This window comes from Oryctolagus cuniculus, chromosome 17 (genome assembly GCF_964237555.1).
Source record: "Oryctolagus cuniculus chromosome 17, mOryCun1.1, whole genome shotgun sequence".
Lineage (NCBI taxonomy): Eukaryota > Metazoa > Chordata > Mammalia > Lagomorpha > Leporidae > Oryctolagus > Oryctolagus cuniculus.
The window spans coordinates 43747914-43765534 of NC_091448.1; the positions used below are offsets into that span (position 1 = coordinate 43747914).

At 41.0% G+C, this 17621-nt stretch overlaps 1 protein-coding gene across 5 annotated transcripts in view; it reads left to right on the top strand.

The window, feature by feature from the left end:
- Nucleotides 1-17621, top strand: part of NLK (nemo like kinase) — a 183357-nt gene that overhangs the window by 73553 nt on the left and 92183 nt on the right. For all 5 annotated transcript variants that reach the window (XR_519262.4, XR_001795249.3, XM_002718934.5 and 2 more), the window contains exon 2: nucleotides 14805-14934. Coding sequence is in view for 3 of the 5 variants with exons in the window: in XM_002718934.5 (XP_002718980.1) it covers nucleotides 14805-14934 (130 nt within the window). In the remaining 2 variants the exon portion in view is untranslated. The remainder of the gene's footprint in view (nucleotides 1-14804; nucleotides 14935-17621) is intronic.

Below are 17621 nucleotides of genomic sequence, written 5' to 3' on the forward strand. Positions count from 1 at the left end.
TGGGTGGCAAAGACCAACTACTGGAGTCATCACCTGCTACTTCCCAGGGTGTGCATCAGCAGGAAGCTGAAGTCAGGAGCAAAACCAGGACTTGAACCCAGGCAGTTAAGATACAGTTATCTTAACTGGTATCTTCACTAGGCCAAACCTCTACCCCATAGAGTGTTCTTGATAGTCCCTCATAAATTTTTAATTCATATAGGGTCAGTAGTAATATCCCCTTTTTCATTCCTAATTTTGTAATTTGTGTGTTTTGGTTTTTCTTTATCCTTTTAGCTAAAGATTTTTTTTAAAAAATTTAATTCTCTAAATATGGTTTCCTTGAGTTCTTTGAATGAATTTATATGATAGCTGATTTTGAAGTCTTTTTTAGAGTTTAACACCTGGGCATACTCAGAAACATATTGACTGCTTTTTTCCCTTAATGTGGATTGTGTTTCCTGTTACTTTACATGTCCTGTAATGTTTTTGTTAAAAACTGGACATACTGGCTTATATACCATAACAACTCAGGTTCTGATTCTTCTTCCCCCTATCATTGTTGTTGTTATGATGGGTCTAAGTAACTTGTTTAGACTTAATGTGCAGAATCTGCCCTCTGTGGAATGTAATTGTTCAGGTGTCTGGGTTTTTTTATTATTGTTATTTTAAGTTTTAGCCTGGCCTTCTTGGGAGTCTCCCTTGTGTCTGCATGGCTAAATAGTCAGCTGGTGATTAAAAGGGGTTGTGCTCAAACATCTTGAGCAAATAAGGCTTCCACCTTCTGCTGATTCGTATTTGTGTATATGTTTTGGGAGCTCATCCAGTTTCCACATGTGCCCTAGCCTTGGTTTTCTGCTGAGCTTGCTCAGTTATTCTCACATACAAGAAGCCTCCCAATCAGCCAGGGAGGTGTGGAAGAATTTATCTAGCCCCTTTATGGCCCTCCAATTTCCAGAATTTTGTTAAATTTCTAGATTCCTGTTGGTCTGCTCCTCTTTCCAACTGGGACAGCAGTATCACAGGGATAACGAAGCTGTGCACTTGCGCTTTTCTTTTCCAGTGATGATTGATGCTTTTAACCTTATTGCCATTGGGTGTGGATTTTTGCCCTCTACTTTACATCATGTCAACTGCTTTGGACAGTGGAGCCACTGATTTTCATGGCCATCCCTGCCTTGTTAGAATATTGTATGTAAGAATATAAGGAGTTGGGTAGGGAACAGCCCCAGTGCATAATGCCACCGACTTCCACTGTCCTTAAAAATGGTTGTTTTGACACTTTTTTCTACTTGTAGTTTTGGCGGGAGATTTGCTGACCTCTTCACTTTGCCACAGCTGGAAGTTTGGCCTCTTTATTTTGTTTTTGCAGTATTTTTGGTTTTATTTTAAGCAGGCTAACTAATTAAAAACCTGAAGCAAATCTATATGTTATAGCTGCTTCAGCAGTTTGCTTCACAATAGAAGTTAGGTGATTGTGATTGCATTAGGGGTGAGGCGTAGTCTTGGGTTCTGCTGACAGCGCTCTCCTATGGAATGCTTCTTAATAGTTGTTCTTATTTTATGTGATGGTGAAGAAAATGTTTATTTTTCTAAGCAAGCAAATTCCTTTGGAATATTACCAAAACATAAAAAGACAGTACAACATACTCCTCTCTACAGAATGAACCTGTGGCACAGAGAGAGAAGTTACAAAATTCACTGGGCTGATATAGATGTGTGTCTATACAAAAAATATTAGAAATAATCATCTTCTTTAAAATTATTCATACAGATTTTCAGCTAATATGCCTTTATTCAAGAAGATTGCCTTTTTAATTATGCTGCAACACCCATACAGAAGCATATACAAAATAAAATGGCTTATCACAAGATGTATACTTCCATAACTACCATTAAATTGGAAAAGAGGACCTTTTAGCACCCAGAATTCCTTTATGCCCTTTCCCACCATTATCCCTTCTCCCAAGGATGAAGCCACTATCCTAACTTCTTTTTTTTTTTTTTAAAGATTTATTTATTTATTTGAAAGTCAGAGTTACACAGAGCGAGAGAGAGAGAGAGGGAGAGAGGTCTTCCATCCGATGGTTCACTCCCCAGTTGGCCGTAACGGCTGGAGCTGCACTGATAAGAAAGCCAGGAGCCAGGAGCTTCTTCCGGGTCTCCCACATGGGTGCAGGGGCCCAAGGACTTGGGCCATCTTCTGCTGCTTTCCCAAACCATAGCAGAAAGCTGGATCAGAAGTGGAGCAGTTGAGTCTCGAACCAGCACCCTTACGGGATGCCAGCGCTTCAGGACAGGGCATTAACTCGCTGCGCCACAGCACTGGTTCTTATCATAACTTCTGTGTTAGCCCTTCTTTCCTTAACAGTTTTTCTCACCTAAGTGTGCATCTCTAAACTTTACAGTTGAGCTTTACTTATATTTTAAATATTATGGAAGTAAAATCTTATAATATATATTCACTGTGGCTGGTTTCTTTTTTTCTAAATTGTGCTTGTGCAAGTCCTCTCTGTTGCTGTATTTAACAGTTCATTTAATTACTATAGAGTATACCATAGTATGAATATACAACAATTTGTTCTTCTGTCCATGGATATATGAGTTGTTTCCAGTTTTAAGGGTATTAAAAATATCATTGCTATGAACAAACCTTATAAGTGTTTTAGTCTGTGGATGTGCCCATGCTCTTTGGGTGTATACATAGGAGTCAAATTGCAGGGCTTTGATTTAGGAAATAAATGCCAATTTGTTTTCCAAGTAACTTACCAATTTACACTCCTACCACAATCTATAAGAATGCTTTTGCACCACGTCTTCATAGAGCATTTGCTAAACAAAATGGTTTATAGGAAATATATATATATATATATGGATAAGTACCTTTGTTCATTTTACATGTTATAAACATCTATTATGTGACTTGCATTTTACCCTCTTAACATTATACAGAAGTTTTTAAAGTAGTCAATTTTTTAAACAATTAACAATTTGTATCTGATTGTCCTAGTATCGTGAAGATATATAAGTTATCTTCTAAAAACTGTGACTTTACATTCCTCATTTATATCTAGCTAGAATTTATTTCTCTCTATAGTATTAACTAGAAGTACAGGTTCATTTTGTTTTTCCAAAACAGAGATCCAGTGGTTCCAATCCTATACATTGAAAAGACTGTTGTATCTGCCATAGTACAATCAGGAGAAAAAAAAAAAAACACAACCGGTTATGTATTTTAAAGTTTTATTTACTTATTTGAAAGTCAGAGAGATCTCCATCCACTGGTTCACTCCCCTGGTAGCCACAATGACTAGGACTGGGCCAGGCCAAAGCCAGGAGCCAAGAACTTCATACGGGTCTCCCACGTGGGTGGCAGGGGCCCAAAGACTTGGGCCATCTTCCCTTGCTTTTCCCAGGTCATTAGTAGGGAGCTGGATTGGACGTGGAGCAGCCAGGACACAAACTGGCACCGCAGCCGTTATTTAAACAGTTTAACATGGAAAAAAATTGTTAATTTTCTTTAGAATTATCAACCAGATAAATAAAAGGCAAGAAGAGAACAGATACCACAGAAGCAGCATTTATACCCTAGAACTAGGGAAACGCAAGGAAGAGATTGGAATTTTTAAACCCTAGAATCCTATGCAGCAAAAATTCAGTAATTTGAGAAAAAGCTGCTAGCTCACTAGTGCTGGTGTTTGGGGTGGAGGATGCAAAGAGGCTAGCTCTGCAAGTGCTAGGAAAACTGTAGATTAAATGGAACTGCTGCCATAGGAAGGCACTACCATTGCTGAGAGTGAGGAAGTGTCGCTAAGCTGGCCCTTAAACAACAGACAGAAGGCGCACGGGAACAAACAAACAAGGCCTTCTTCCTCCAGCTTTGCAGGTTCTCTGTAGTTCTCCCTGTTGGCAGAGCCTAACGTAGAACCCATTGGAAAAACCAAAATGTGCTATGCAGAGTTTATCCTCAGTGTTGCAGAGCAGTGTTGAGAGGTTTGAAGCTGAGAAGCAGTAGCTTAATAACTGGTACCACCTTTCTGTCCCTACTGCTTTGCACAGCCACCTTTTGTCCATGGATGTGCTAATCTGTATCTGTGTCATATTCCTTTCAGTGGTCTATCCTTGTCCCAGAATTACACTGTGTAAATTTCTTGTAGCTTTAAAATAGATCTTCATATCTGGCAGAGTAATCTTTCCCACCTTGTTCTTCAAGAGTATTTTAGTTGTCCTTAACATACTTGCATTTCCATAAAAAAAATTAGAACTAATTTGCCTAGTTCTATAAAAAGAAAACCTTGGGCAAGCATTGTGGAATAGTGTGTAAAGCCACTGCCCGCAGTACCTCTACTTCCAATCCAGCTGCCTAATAATGACCTGGAAAAAGCAGCAGAAAGTAGCCCAAGTGCTTGGGCCCTTGCTAACCACCTGGGAGACCTGGAAAGAAGCTCCTGGCTCCTGGCCTCAGTCTTGCCCAGCCCTGGCTATTGGCGGCCATCTAGGTAGCCAACCAGCAGATAGAAGATCTTTCTGTTTCCCTTTCTCTGTAACTCAGATTTTCAAGTAAATAAATCTTAAAAAAAAAAAAAAAAAAAAAACCTTGTGGGATTTTGATTGGATTTCAATTTGATCTATAAATGAGTTTGGGGAAAATTAAAAATTTTTTTTAATTTTTTTTATTTTTATTTTTTTTGACAGGCAGAGTGGACAGTGAGAGAGAGACAGCGAGAAAGGTCTTCCTTTTTGCCGTTGGTTCACCCTCCAATGGCCGCCGCGGCCAGCGTGCTGCGGCCGGCACACCATGCTGATCCGATGGCAGGAGCCAGGTACTTCTCCTGGTCTCCCATGGGGTGCAGGGCCCAAGGACTTGGGCCATCCTCCACTGCTTTCCCTGGCCACAGCAGAGAGCTGGCCTGGAAGAGGGGCAACCGGGACAGAATCCGGCGCCCTGACCGGGACTAGAACCCGGTGTGCCGGCGCTGCAAGGCAGAGGATTAGCCTAGTGAGCCGCGGCGCCGTTGGGAAAATTAACATTTTTACAATATTTAGTCCTTCTGGTCCATGAATATGTCTTTACATTTATTTTAAAATTTCTTTGAATAATGTCTTTAAGGCATTTTGTGTAGAAGTCTTGACTTGGTAATGTTAGCTTTACTTTAAGATACCAGATTTTGGGGCCAGTACTGTGGCATAGCGGGTAAAGCTGCCGCCTGCAGTGCTGGCATCCCTTATGGGCACCAATTCGAGACCCAGCTGCTCTACTTCCAATCCAGCTCTCTGCAATGACCTGGGAAGGCAGTGGAAGATGGCCCAAGTCCTTGGGCTGCTGCACCTACATGGGAGACCCAGAAGAAGCTCCTGGCTCCTGGCTTCAGATCGGTACAGCTTCAGCCCTTGCGGCCAACTGGGGAGTGAACCAACCAGTGGAAGACTTTCTCTCTCTCTCTCTCTCTCTCTCTCTCTCTGCTTCTCCTCTCTCTGTGGAACTTTCAAATAAATAAATCTTTAAAAAAAAAAAAAAAGATACCAAATTTTAAAACAAATTTTTTTCAACTTTTTATGTTGAAAATGTTTACATATTTTCTTTTTTATAATTACATTCCATTATACCTACTACTTATATTCAATACTTACTAAGCTTTTCCATTTTTGTTTAAACGGTCCTTTTTTATTCTTCTAGCTCAAGTGTTTTGTTTTCATTTACCTTTTAATTTTTTAAAATTTATTTTATTTATTGGATAAACAGAGAGCTTCCATCTGCTGGGTCACTCCCCAGATGCCTGCAAAGGCCAGGACTGGACCATGCCCAAGCTCAGAGCTAGGAACGCAGTTCTGGTCTCGCATGGAGGTAGAAGGACCCAACTACTTTAGCCATCACCTACTGTCCCCCAGGGTCTGCATTAGAAGGAGGCTGGAATGGGGAGTCAAAGTCCCAGTCTTAAGTAGAAATCCTTTCTTTCTCCCCTCCTTTTTGTTGTTGTTTTCCTTGAAAGGCAGAGTTACAGAGAGAAATAATCTTCTATCCACTTCTTCACTCCCCAAATGGCTGCGATGGCCAGGGTGGGCCAGGCCAAAGCCAAGAGCCTGGAACTCCATCCAGATCTCCTACATGGGTACAGGGGCTCAAGCACTTGGACAGTCTTCTGCTCCTTTCTCAGGCATATTAGGCAGCTGGATTGGAATTGAAGCAGGCAAGACTTGAACTGCACCTATATGAGATGCCAGCATTGCAGTCAGTGGCTTAATCCACTCCCACTGGTCCCTTAAGTGGCCATCTGAACCACTTTGCCAAATACCTGGCTTTCCTTAAGATTAGTCGTTTGCAAAGCCATACTGTAAAATAAACCTATCATATGACTAAAATATTCCTTTTTTCCATATGATGTTTTCTACCTTTATAAACCTAGTATGCAATAAAAGTTTTCATTCTTCACTTTTTAAAAATTCTTCTATTCATTGGTATTCCTATTACTAAATGCATAACTTTCAGGAAGTCATCACTGGGATTAAATGCAAGTGCATTTTTGTGTTAAATAGTCTTAATTTTAGTTACCCTTTGTGACCTCTTCTTGCCAAAGTTGTTAAAATACGAAGTGAAGATACAGTTGTGAATTATTTTCCTTTGTGACTTTACACAGAAAACTTTCATTGCATACTGGTTTGCATCTTCATGTAGTATTCATAGATCTGTTTCTAAGGTTTGTGGCCAGTGGGCCATGAAAACTTCAAGGCTTGGCAAACTGGGCTATATCATGTTAAACCTCTAGCGTAAGGAAATCCCCATGGAAAAGAGGGTGGCAGCTTTCCTGCAGGCAGGTTGGACTTCTCACAGAGAGATTTGACAATGACTGAGGAAGACTCTCTGTATCTCCCTAGCTTTTGCAGTCTAAAGAATAATCAAGTATTCCCTGAGCCACAGGAATGAACATAAATGATTTTCAGGTTGTTGTAACTTATCCTGTATTATTTGTAAAGAATTGAAAGAATCTTAAAAATAAGATCTTTTTATTTTTTAAAAAGATTTATTTATTTATTTATTTGAAATCAAAGTTACAGAGAGAGAACTTCCATCCTCTGATTCACTCTTGAGAGGCCAAAACAGCTAGGGCTGGACCAGGCTTAGGCCAGCGGCTCAGAGCTTCTTCCAGGCCTTCCACATGGCAAGGGCCCAAATACTTGGACCATCTCCCATTGCTTTTCTCAGACAATTAGCAGGGAGCTGGATCAAAAGTGGAGCAGCTGGAACCCGAACCAGCATCGCAGGTAGCTTTACCTGCTACACCACAACATCAGCCCCAAAAGAAGGTCTTACTGGTAATAAGTGTGACAGGATGATACTGGAGGCTCCCTCCTCCTTTGTAGCACGCCTGGGTGTCTCATTACAGATCAGAATGGCCTAGTTGTGGGGAGCAATCCGGACTAGACTGAGTTACTGGAATTAAGACTTATTCTATGCATCTGCTCTCCCACAATATGGCGCTGGGAGAGAAGAAAACAGCTTCTACCCAGCTGCCTCTCACCAACTTGACAAGCTGCAAGAGCCGCTCCTGATTGGAGGAGAGCGGCGTGCTCGGCGTGTGGGCAGCCGAGTTGGGATTGGCAGAGGAGGACTATAAAGGAGGAGAGAGACGGCATGCACCAGGAACATCTAAGGGGAACACCTGAGCAGCCCCCGAGAAGCCCCCGAGAGAGCCGGCCGGCGGTGTGCCGCTCCCCTGCGGAAGTGGGGAATGTGGCCAGGGGGAACTGCCCTTCCACGGAGGTGGAAGGGATAGTAGCCAACCCGGGAAGAACCAGCAGCAAACCGGGGAGGGCCGAGCAGACGAAAGAACAGCGCAGGGTCCTGTGTCGTTCCTCCACGAAGAGGGGGAGCGACACTAGTGATGCTACCCAGAGTTAGAAGATGTGTAAGTTTATATTAAACACTAATTAAATATAATTGTTTTGTATCTTCTAATCAGTAATGTTAGGCAGATGTGAAAAAACAGAATAAACTATTTTGCTGCTTTGGTTTAGCTATTGTGTAAGGCTTTTTTCCTTATAAATTAACAAATTTGTATCATTTTTTCTATCTTTTTTAAAAAGATTTATTTATTTGAAAAGTAGAATTACAGAGAGAGGGAGAAACAGACAGATGTTCCATCTGTTAGTTCACTCCCCAAATGGCCCCAACATCGGGCTAGGCCAGGCCAAAACCAGGAGTCAGGAGTCTCTTGTGGGCCTCCCATATGGGTGGCAGGGGCCTTGAAGCTTGTGCCATTTTCCCTGCTTTCCCAGGTGCATTAGCAGTGAGCTGGATGGGAAGTGGAGCAGCCTGGACAGGAATCCACAGCCATTTGGGATGCTGGAGCTGCAGGTGGTAGCTTATCCTACTGTGCCACAGCACTGGCCCCATTATGTATATTTAAAAAAAAAAAAAAAAAGGATCTCTTTTTTTTGCATATAGCTAATTCAACAAATGCCAAATTTGGATAGCCAAAAAGTTCAGCTATTGGAACAAGTTACCAAGATATGGAAGATGAGAATCCTTTTTTTCTTTTTAAGATTATTTATTTATTTATTTGAGAGATAGAGTTAACAGGCAGAGAGGTCTTCCATCCACTGGTTCACTCTCAAAATGGCCACAATGGCTGGAGCTGGGCTGATCCAAAGCCAGGAGCCAGGAGCTTCTTCCCGGTCTCCTATGCGGGTGGAAAGGCCCAAGCACTTAGGCAATCTTCCACTGCTTTCTCAGGCCATAAGCAAGATCTAATCCAAGAGCTGGACCAGAAGAGGAACACTCAGGACACCAACCCACACCCAAATGGGATGCTGGTGCCACAGGTGGAGGCTTAGCCTACTATATCACAGCACCAACCAATAATCTTTTTTTATTATGTGTTTTGGATGAAGGCAAGAAGACCTAGAAGTATTCTTCAAAAAAAGGTACATTATAAATAGGTAATGTAGATTATGGCAGAGTACACACAAACTATAGCCCATTAAAATTCTGGTTAGGAAGAGCATAGGCATAAAAATAAATTCCTTATTCCTTAACTTATTCCACAAATTTCTCATGTGTCCTTGAACATGTAACAAGGACTAAGGTATAAACAGGATACATTTCCTAGTCTTGTTTGTTGTCAGAAACTGCCTCATAGCTTGTTCTTTTCTCAAGCAGACTTACTCTTAATCTAAATACAAGTAAAAATAACTTATAAGGACATGAACTTAAAAATGAAAGTGAAGGCAATAATGTAAATAGAATCTAGTTAGGAGGTTTTATTACTGAGATATATACAGTTTGGTACACTCGACATAGTAAATGTATGGATAGCAAAAGTAGAAGATTGCTGATTACAACTTTAAGCGAATAAAATTATAAGAATCTTGTTTTCTTAATACAAGTTTAAGTGTTTTTGTATTATAAATCTATTTGCATTGGATAGCTAGAACATATCAGAAACGTCAAGCTAAAAATATGTAGGGGAGAGATTATAAACATGAAAATGAATGAGAGAGGACTGGCATTGTGGCGCAATGGGTTAAGCTGCCGCCTACAATGCCAGCATACCATATGGGCACCAGTTTGAGTCCTGGCTGCTCCACTTCCAATCCAGCTCCCTGCTAATGTGCTTGGGAAAGCAGCAGAGGATGGCTGAAGTGCTTGTGCCCCTGCACCCACGTGAGAGATCTGGAAGAACCTCCTGGTTCCTGGCTTTGGCCTGCCATTTGGGGACTGAACTAACGGATGAAAGATCTCTCTCTTCTCTGCCTCTCTCTGTATATCTCTGCCTTTCAAGTAAACAAATAAATAAATATTAAAGGGGGGGGGGAAGAGAAAATAAAGAAAATGAGGAATTTATTTTTTGAGATTGTTCCTAACTAGTTTAAAGATTTGTTTTTTTATTTATGGAAGGCAGAGTTACAGAGAGGCAGAGGCAGAGGCAGAGGCAGAGAGAGAGGTCTTCCATCCACTGGTTCATTCCCCAGATGGCTGCAACGGCCAGAGCTGCGCCGATCTGAAGCCAGGAGCTTCTTCCAGGTCTCCCACATGGATGCGGGGGCCCAAACACTTGGGACATCTTCGACTGCTTCCCCAGGCCATAGCAGAGAGCTGGATCGGAAGTGGAGCAGCCAAGACTTGAACTGGAGCCCACAGAGGATGCCAGCACTTTAGGCGTTTACCCGCTATTCCACAGCGCTGGCCCCTTAAAGATGTTTTAAGTAACATTTTCGTGCATGGAAAACTACCCCCAGTAATGAATTACACTTTTGTTTTATAACAGTTTTTCTGCTTGTCAGTAATTTAAACAGATTTGTGGTAATGGTCACAGTTTCCTGAGATTACACAGGGCCAGTGTTATGGCATAGCAGGTAAAGCCACTGCTTGTGACACCAGTGTCCTGAATGAGTGCCAGTTCATGTCCTGGCTGCTCCACTTCCTATCCAGCTCCTTGCTGCTGGCCCAGGAAAGGCAGCAGAGAATGACCCAAATGCTTAGGCCCCTGCCAACGTCCTGGCTCCTGGGTGCAACCTGGCCCAGCTGATGCTGCCATCTGTGGAGTGAACCGATGGATGGGAAGAACTCTTTCTGTCTCTCCCTGTCCCTCTTTAACTCTTTCAAATAAATAAATACATCTTTAAAAAAAAAAGGAAAATAAAACTTCACCACAAAATTACCAAAACATTTAAATATTCCTGTTTTTGTAGTCTTGGCAAAATCTGTATCTCTCTAAAGAATGGTTTGAAAATTCTTCTGGCTTTTTAAACAACACTTGAGTTTGTGTTCTAAGTGCAGGGAAAATTGATGCACTCTGGGCAGATATAAGAAAGGGTTCTTTCTTACAACCCTTAAAATTTTATTTTTAACGTGATGTTTGAAGAATCAACTACTAACTGAAAAGTGTCAGTTAAAAGTAAAATTAAGGAGTGGGCATTTAACCTAGCGGTTCAGAGGCTCGCACACCATATCAAGGTTCCTGGGCTTGATGCTTGGCTCCAACTGCTGACTCCAGCTTCCTGCTCATATGGACCCTGGATAAAATGGAGCCCGTGATAATGGCTCAAGTTCTTTGATTTCTGCCAGCTGTGCAGGAGACTTGGATTGAATTTCAGCCTGGCTCAGCCTTGGACGTGGACATGTGGACATTTGGGCAGTGAACCAGTGGATAGGGGAGTTCTCTCTCTTTCTCAAATATATTTAAAACTTTTTTTATTGGAATAAAATAAACTTGAGAAGTGAACACCTGATGGTATAATTTGAGTACCTAAGAAGGTAATCAGAAGAAATGACAGATGCACAGTTTTATTTAAGGCATCTGGTATTTAACACGAAAAGAAACTGACCAGTAAGTGAATTGTAGGCCTAAGAATGGCAGCTCCTTCTTTTCTGAAATGAGGGAAATTGCACCATTATTTCTGTAGCTGGAGCTTCATTAGCAAGTGACTGTGGGAATGAACAGGGTATTGCAACAGTAGAGAAACTAAGCATGGTGAGCCTTTGAATAACAAAGAAAATAAAAGAATTCCAGAATAACACATAAACATACCTTTATCTGTTTTCTGTTGTACTTTTTGTGCTAAACTAAAACATCTGCTACCTTAAGAGAGAACAAACTCAACATGGCGTGAAATTACTGCACTGCCATTCACATTCATTAGAGTTATATTGTTACCAGCCACAGGCATGACTGACTTTTGCATGAATAATAAAATAAGGTGGTGCTTTGTGAATTTTAACTTAAAATGTTACAAGACAGAGTAATAACCTTGAGCCTGTGTCAAGTATTTTCAGGAGTGAGTTTATCTTCGAGCAGCTTTCCTCACCATAATAGGGTGTCCAGTAAGAATAAGTCAGAAGTTGGGAGAAATATTACTGTGTGAGACCTTTGGAAAGAGTATTATATTAATTTCATTGTTTGTGCCAGGCTAACTGAAAATATTAAAATTATTAAACCACCATTTTGGGGCTGGTGTCATGGTGTAACAGGTTGAGCTGTCGCCTGCAATGCCAGTATCCCATGTGGGCACCAGTTCAAGTCCCGACTGCTGTGCTTCTGTTCCAGCTCCCTGCTAATAGCCTCGGAAAAGCAGCAGAGGATGGCCCAAGTCCTTGGGAGACCCAGTTGAAGCTCCTGGTTCCTGGCTTTGGCCTAGCTCAGCCCTGGCCTTTGTGGCCATTTGGGAAGTAAAACAGCAGATGGAGGAAGAGCTCTCGCTCTCTCTCTCTCTCGCTCTCTTTCTCTCTCTAATGCTGCCTTGAAAATAAATAAATCATTAAAAAGAAAAAAGTGCCATTCGACAGCTGTCATTAATGGTCATTTCAGGGGTGAGTGTTGTACAGTGGAGTAAGCTTAGATTGCCCGCATCCCGTGTCTGAGTGCCTGTCAAGTGCTGGCTCCTCTGCCTCTGATCCAGCTTTCTGCTAATGCATCCTGAGAAGCAACAGATTATGCTCAAGTACTTGGACCCCTACCATGCATGTGGGAGACCTGGATGGAGTTCTGGAACCCTGGCTATGGCCTGGCCCAATCTTAGCTATTGTGGACATTTGGGTATTGAACCAATGGATGGAAGATCTGTGTCTCTCTCAGTCTGTCTCCTCTCTCTTTCCCTCTGTTTCTCTGACTTTTGAGTAAATGAAAATAACAATAACTTATTTAATAAGTGTTTAAAAATAACAGTTGATTCAGGCAAGAAAACCATCAGTAGTTGGTGAAAGTAGTGAGTCAAAGTTTGATAAGGAATAGGATATTTCCATAAGGGGAAAAATGGTAGCTTTACAGTGGAGAAGCCTAAAGTTACCACTGGTAAGGGGATATAGTGACATCATGTGCCTGCTAATATGATGCATTATTTCTGTTATTCCTGTGAAAAAACACCAGGAAAATCCAAACTGAGGATCAGTCTCTGAAGTATTGGCCTGTACTCTTCAAAATGGCAGTGCCTTGAAAGATAGGCTAAATAGTTGTTTTACATTAAAGACTACAGAGGCATGATGATTACAATGTATGATTTAGATTTTTTCCTTCTTCATAATTCTTTACCATTTTCCTCTTCTAAGGGGAAGGACAATTTTAAAGAAAAGTCTGTGGCACAGCGGGTAAAGCTGCTGCGTGCAGTGCCGGCATCCCATGTGGGTGCCAGTTCAAGCCCCAGCTGCTCCCCTTCCAATCCAGCTTTCTGCTATGGCCTGAGAGAGCAGTAGAAGATGGGCCAAGTCATTGAGCCCCTGCATCCATGCAAGAGATCCAGAGGAAGCTCCTGGCTCCTGTCTTTGGATCAGCACAGCTCCAGCTCTTGCGGCCAACTGGGGAATGAACCAGCAGATGCAAGACCTTTCTTTCTCTCTCACTCTTTCAAATAAATAAATAAATCTTCTTTTTTTGAAGTGATAATACTTAATTATCAAGTGATAGTACTTAATTTTTTTACTCAGTTTTCAATCACTGAAAGAAAGTAACCTTCATGTTGTTTAAAAATACTGAAATACATCATTTGTGAGTTTCATTAGTACTTAAGAAGTAGTGATCACCATGATGAATTAATTCATCGAGAAGCTTAGTATGGTTTCTAGACAGGTAGATAAATAATGGGAATACTTCATATTTAGGAAGGCACTTTGGTGGTTGAGTTTCTTGTGGACAAGATGAAGAAATTGAATGATTATAATTAATTGAATGAGTAATTAACTGAATAACCATATCCAAGATTAATGATTAAATGTCAGTCTCGTAGATGGTTTCTAGTGTTATTACAGAGATCTAGTCTCAGTCCTCTTCTAAACTTCAGTAACTTGTATGAAAGCATTGATGACACATGAATCAAATTTTAAATGACATGAGCCTGGAAGAGATACCCAAAGCACTGGATGATCAGGAACAGGAACTGAAAGATAATAGTAGCCGAGAATGATGTGCAGAAATCTGGCTAAATAAATTTGATGGGAATAAATTCTAGAACAACCAGTCATAGCATAATAGGTGGAAGAAGAAAAAAGAAAAAAAAACACCTCTAGGTTAATCCATGGAATGTAAATTTGCCCAGCATATTGATGTGTTTCTTTCAAATGTTTGATTTAATATTGATTGAGTTCAGTCAGAAACATGGAAACCAACTAGTACTTGAAACATAAGGAAATGTACTACAGGAAATTGCTTGTACTAATGGTTAGAATCCTGATAGAAACAAAGAAGACCTGAAACTTTTAAAGAGATAGTAATTACAGTAAACAGGTGCCACACCAGGATCTGGGAAACCAAAGCAAAAAGGTTATAAAAACTTAGGAGGTAGAGTGATCCCGAAGCTGGCACTCAGACTTCTGAGGAGGGACGTTGTTCAGCCGCTGATGGTACTAAAGTTCATATTATTGTAAGATGTTCGTTTAAGTAAGAAGCCTAAATATTTAAATTGGGTTTGATCCTCTCTTTCAATTTGAATATAGTTCTAAATAAAACATAAAAGTAATTTGACCTTGATTGTGTTAATATTCTGTGGTGCTTATTTATTGTCCCCACTTCTCATCTTTGAAGTGGCTTTACCACTAATACCCTTCCTACCTCAGGTGTATCAAATGACCACTTAGAATGGGGTTTTATAGAAATTTAGACAGGGATATTTTTTAAAAGCATGGCAGAAGAATTGAGTCCTTAAACTTGCTTTTTGATAACAGATATGTATTTTTTTCTTTCCTACTGACAGCTGAAGCATTTGTAAGTGGATTTAATATTGAATGCTTTAAGATAAAGATATTTGTCATCATAGGAAACATTGGAGAACAAGGTTTGGAATTGATTTCTGTGTCTTTCTTTTTTTCCCTTCCCCTTCCCCAAACATTGTTTCTTTAGGTCAGTAACAGATCCAAGAGATGGAAAGAGAGTAGCACTCAAGAAGATGCCCAACGTCTTCCAGAATCTGGTCTCTTGCAAAAGAGTCTTCCGGGAATTGAAGATGTTGTGTTTTTTTAAACATGATAATGTAAGTGTAATTGTTGTTTGGGGGAAAATATTTCCTAAACCTAATACATTGAATTAGCAAAGAGAAAAAAAAAAGTTAAAAAGGGAACACGAAAGTAAAATGTGGAAATCAGCTGCAGTCTTTTTCCAAACTAAATGAAAAGCAGTAAGCCCACCAATGAGGTTATATAGAAGAGGCTTTCAACACACACCTTTTTCACAAGGACACACACATCGTCTTTAAAGTTGTGTTCTCTCAGTATTTTGCTTTCCTTTTACATATATTCTCTTTATGTCTCTGTAGCTATCCTGTTTTCAATACCAAGATCATTCATTGGATTTCTTTTCTTTTTTCTTTCTTTTTTTTTAGGATTTATTTTATTTATCTGAAGGAGAGGGTTACAGATAGAGACAGAGAGAGAGAGGTTTTCCATCTACTGGTTCACTCCCCACATGGCCACAACAACCAGAGCTGAGCTAATCCAAAGCCAGGAGCCAGGAGCTTCTGAGTTTCCCATGTGGGTGTAGGGGCCCAAACACTTGGGCCATCTTCCACTGCTTTCCCAGGCCATAGCAGAGAGCTGACTTGGAAGTGGAACAGCCAGGACTCGAACTGACACCCTTATGGGAGGCTAGCACTGCTGGCTGGGGCTTTAACCTGCTGTACCACAGCACCAGCCCCCACCATTGGTTTTCAACCTTGGTGATATACTATAATCACCTGGGGAGCCTGTTTTATCAAAATTTTATTTGGAGATTTGAAAATTAAACCATGAGGCCGGCGCCGCGGCTCACTAGGCTAATCCTCCGCCTAGCGGCGCCGGCACACCGGGTTCTAGTCCCGGTCGGGGCGCCGGATTCTGTCCCGGTTGCCCCTCTTCCAGGCCAGCCCTCTGCTGTGGCCAGGGAGTGCAGTGGAGGATGGCCCAGGTGCTTGGGCCCTGCACCCCATGGGAGACCAGGAAAAGCTCCTGGCTCCTGGCTCCTGCCATCGGATCAGCGCGGTGCGCCGGCTGCAGCGCGCCGGCCGCGGCGGCCATTGGAGGGTGAACCAACGGCAAAAGGAAGACCTTTCTCTCTGTCTCTCTCTCTCACTGTCCACTCTGCCTGTCAAAAAAAAAAAAAAGAAAATTAAACCATGAATTGTGTGACTTGCACAAGGCCTAACCTTCAAATTAGGAAATATTGAACCCAGTTCAGATTAGCTGTTGAATTGACGAGCATGCCCCTCATTTGTCAATCTGAATGTCTAAATTCTAAGATACAAACTATTAAATATGTTAGTTTAAAAAAAAAAAAAAAGATTTATTTATTGGAAAGGCAGAGTTAGAGGCAGAGAGAGAGAGAGAGGTCTTCCATCCTCTGGTTCACTCCTCAAATGACCACAATGGCCGGAGCTGGTGTAGTCTGAAGCCAGGAGCTGAGGCTTCTTCCAGGTCTCCCACATGGATGCAGGAGCCCAAGGACTTGGGCCATCTTCCACTGTTTTCCCAGGCATATTAGCAGGGAGCTGGATCGGAAGTAGAGCAGCTGGGACATAAACCAGTGCCCATATGGGATGCTGGCACTGCAGGCAGCGGCTTTACCCACTATGTCACAGCGCTGTCCCCTATTAAATATGTTTAAATGCATAGAAAAGAAAAGAAACATATATTTGTAGGCAAAATTGGTTTGGAAGAGACCACAACCAAGGTTTCTTATTGAGGGGCTTGGAAACCTGAGACAAATATGACTTTTTCTATGATTGAGTAATAAGCAAATATAAGTGGATTCTAAGATTCATTGATTGACAGATAAGGATTAATTGTTGCAAAGCAAATGTTGATATTAGCTGAGGAATAATAATATTTAACACAAAAATAAAGTGTAGTATGTTGTGAATGATGTCAGTGGAAATAATTGGTTCCTAACTTTAAGTATTTTATTTTTATCCTATAATAATCAGAGCTTAAGTTTAGAGGTGTGAGAAACAATTTCCCCTATAAAAAATGACAACCCTAAGGTAGCAGATTAGCTTATTTAAGACCAGATTTATAGATGTGAAGACTTGGGAGCACATGGATTCATTCTGCCTTTTGAGAGAGCTTCTCAACTAATCCTGAATAAAAAGTCTGACTTGTGAAAAATTTACCTGGGGAATTATAGGCATTGGACTCTTCTCAGTGTCATCTGGAAAAAAAACTGCCTCAAGTTCTTCATATAGTTATTAATCTGTGGTATTTTAATTGCTGTTATAAAAGCTATCATAATGATTTCTTATGAGTGTGGGTGCTTATTTGCTCAGAAATATTTAGAACTTTGACCAAAGTTTGAGTGTAAAATTTTCCAAAGTTTGAGTATTTGGTAAACAGAGGTTATTATAGATTACTGCATCGACATTGAAATGTTCCATTTTATTGATTACCCTTCTTCAATACTGTACTTAGTTTTTTTTTTAAAGGATTTATTTTATTTATTTGAAAGAGAGACAGAGAAATACATCATCATCTTGGTCAACTCCCACAATGGACGCAGTGGTCAGGCTGTGCCAGCTGAAGCCAGTTAGCAGGAAATCAATAGGGTCTCCAACATAGGTGGCAAGGATCAAGTATTTGGACCATTATCACTGCTTTCCAGGCTTTCGTGGGGGCTGGTTGTGAAGCAGAGCAGCTGGAGCTCAACAAGCACTTCTGATATGTGATGCAGCATAGTAGTTCATTACTCGAGTAC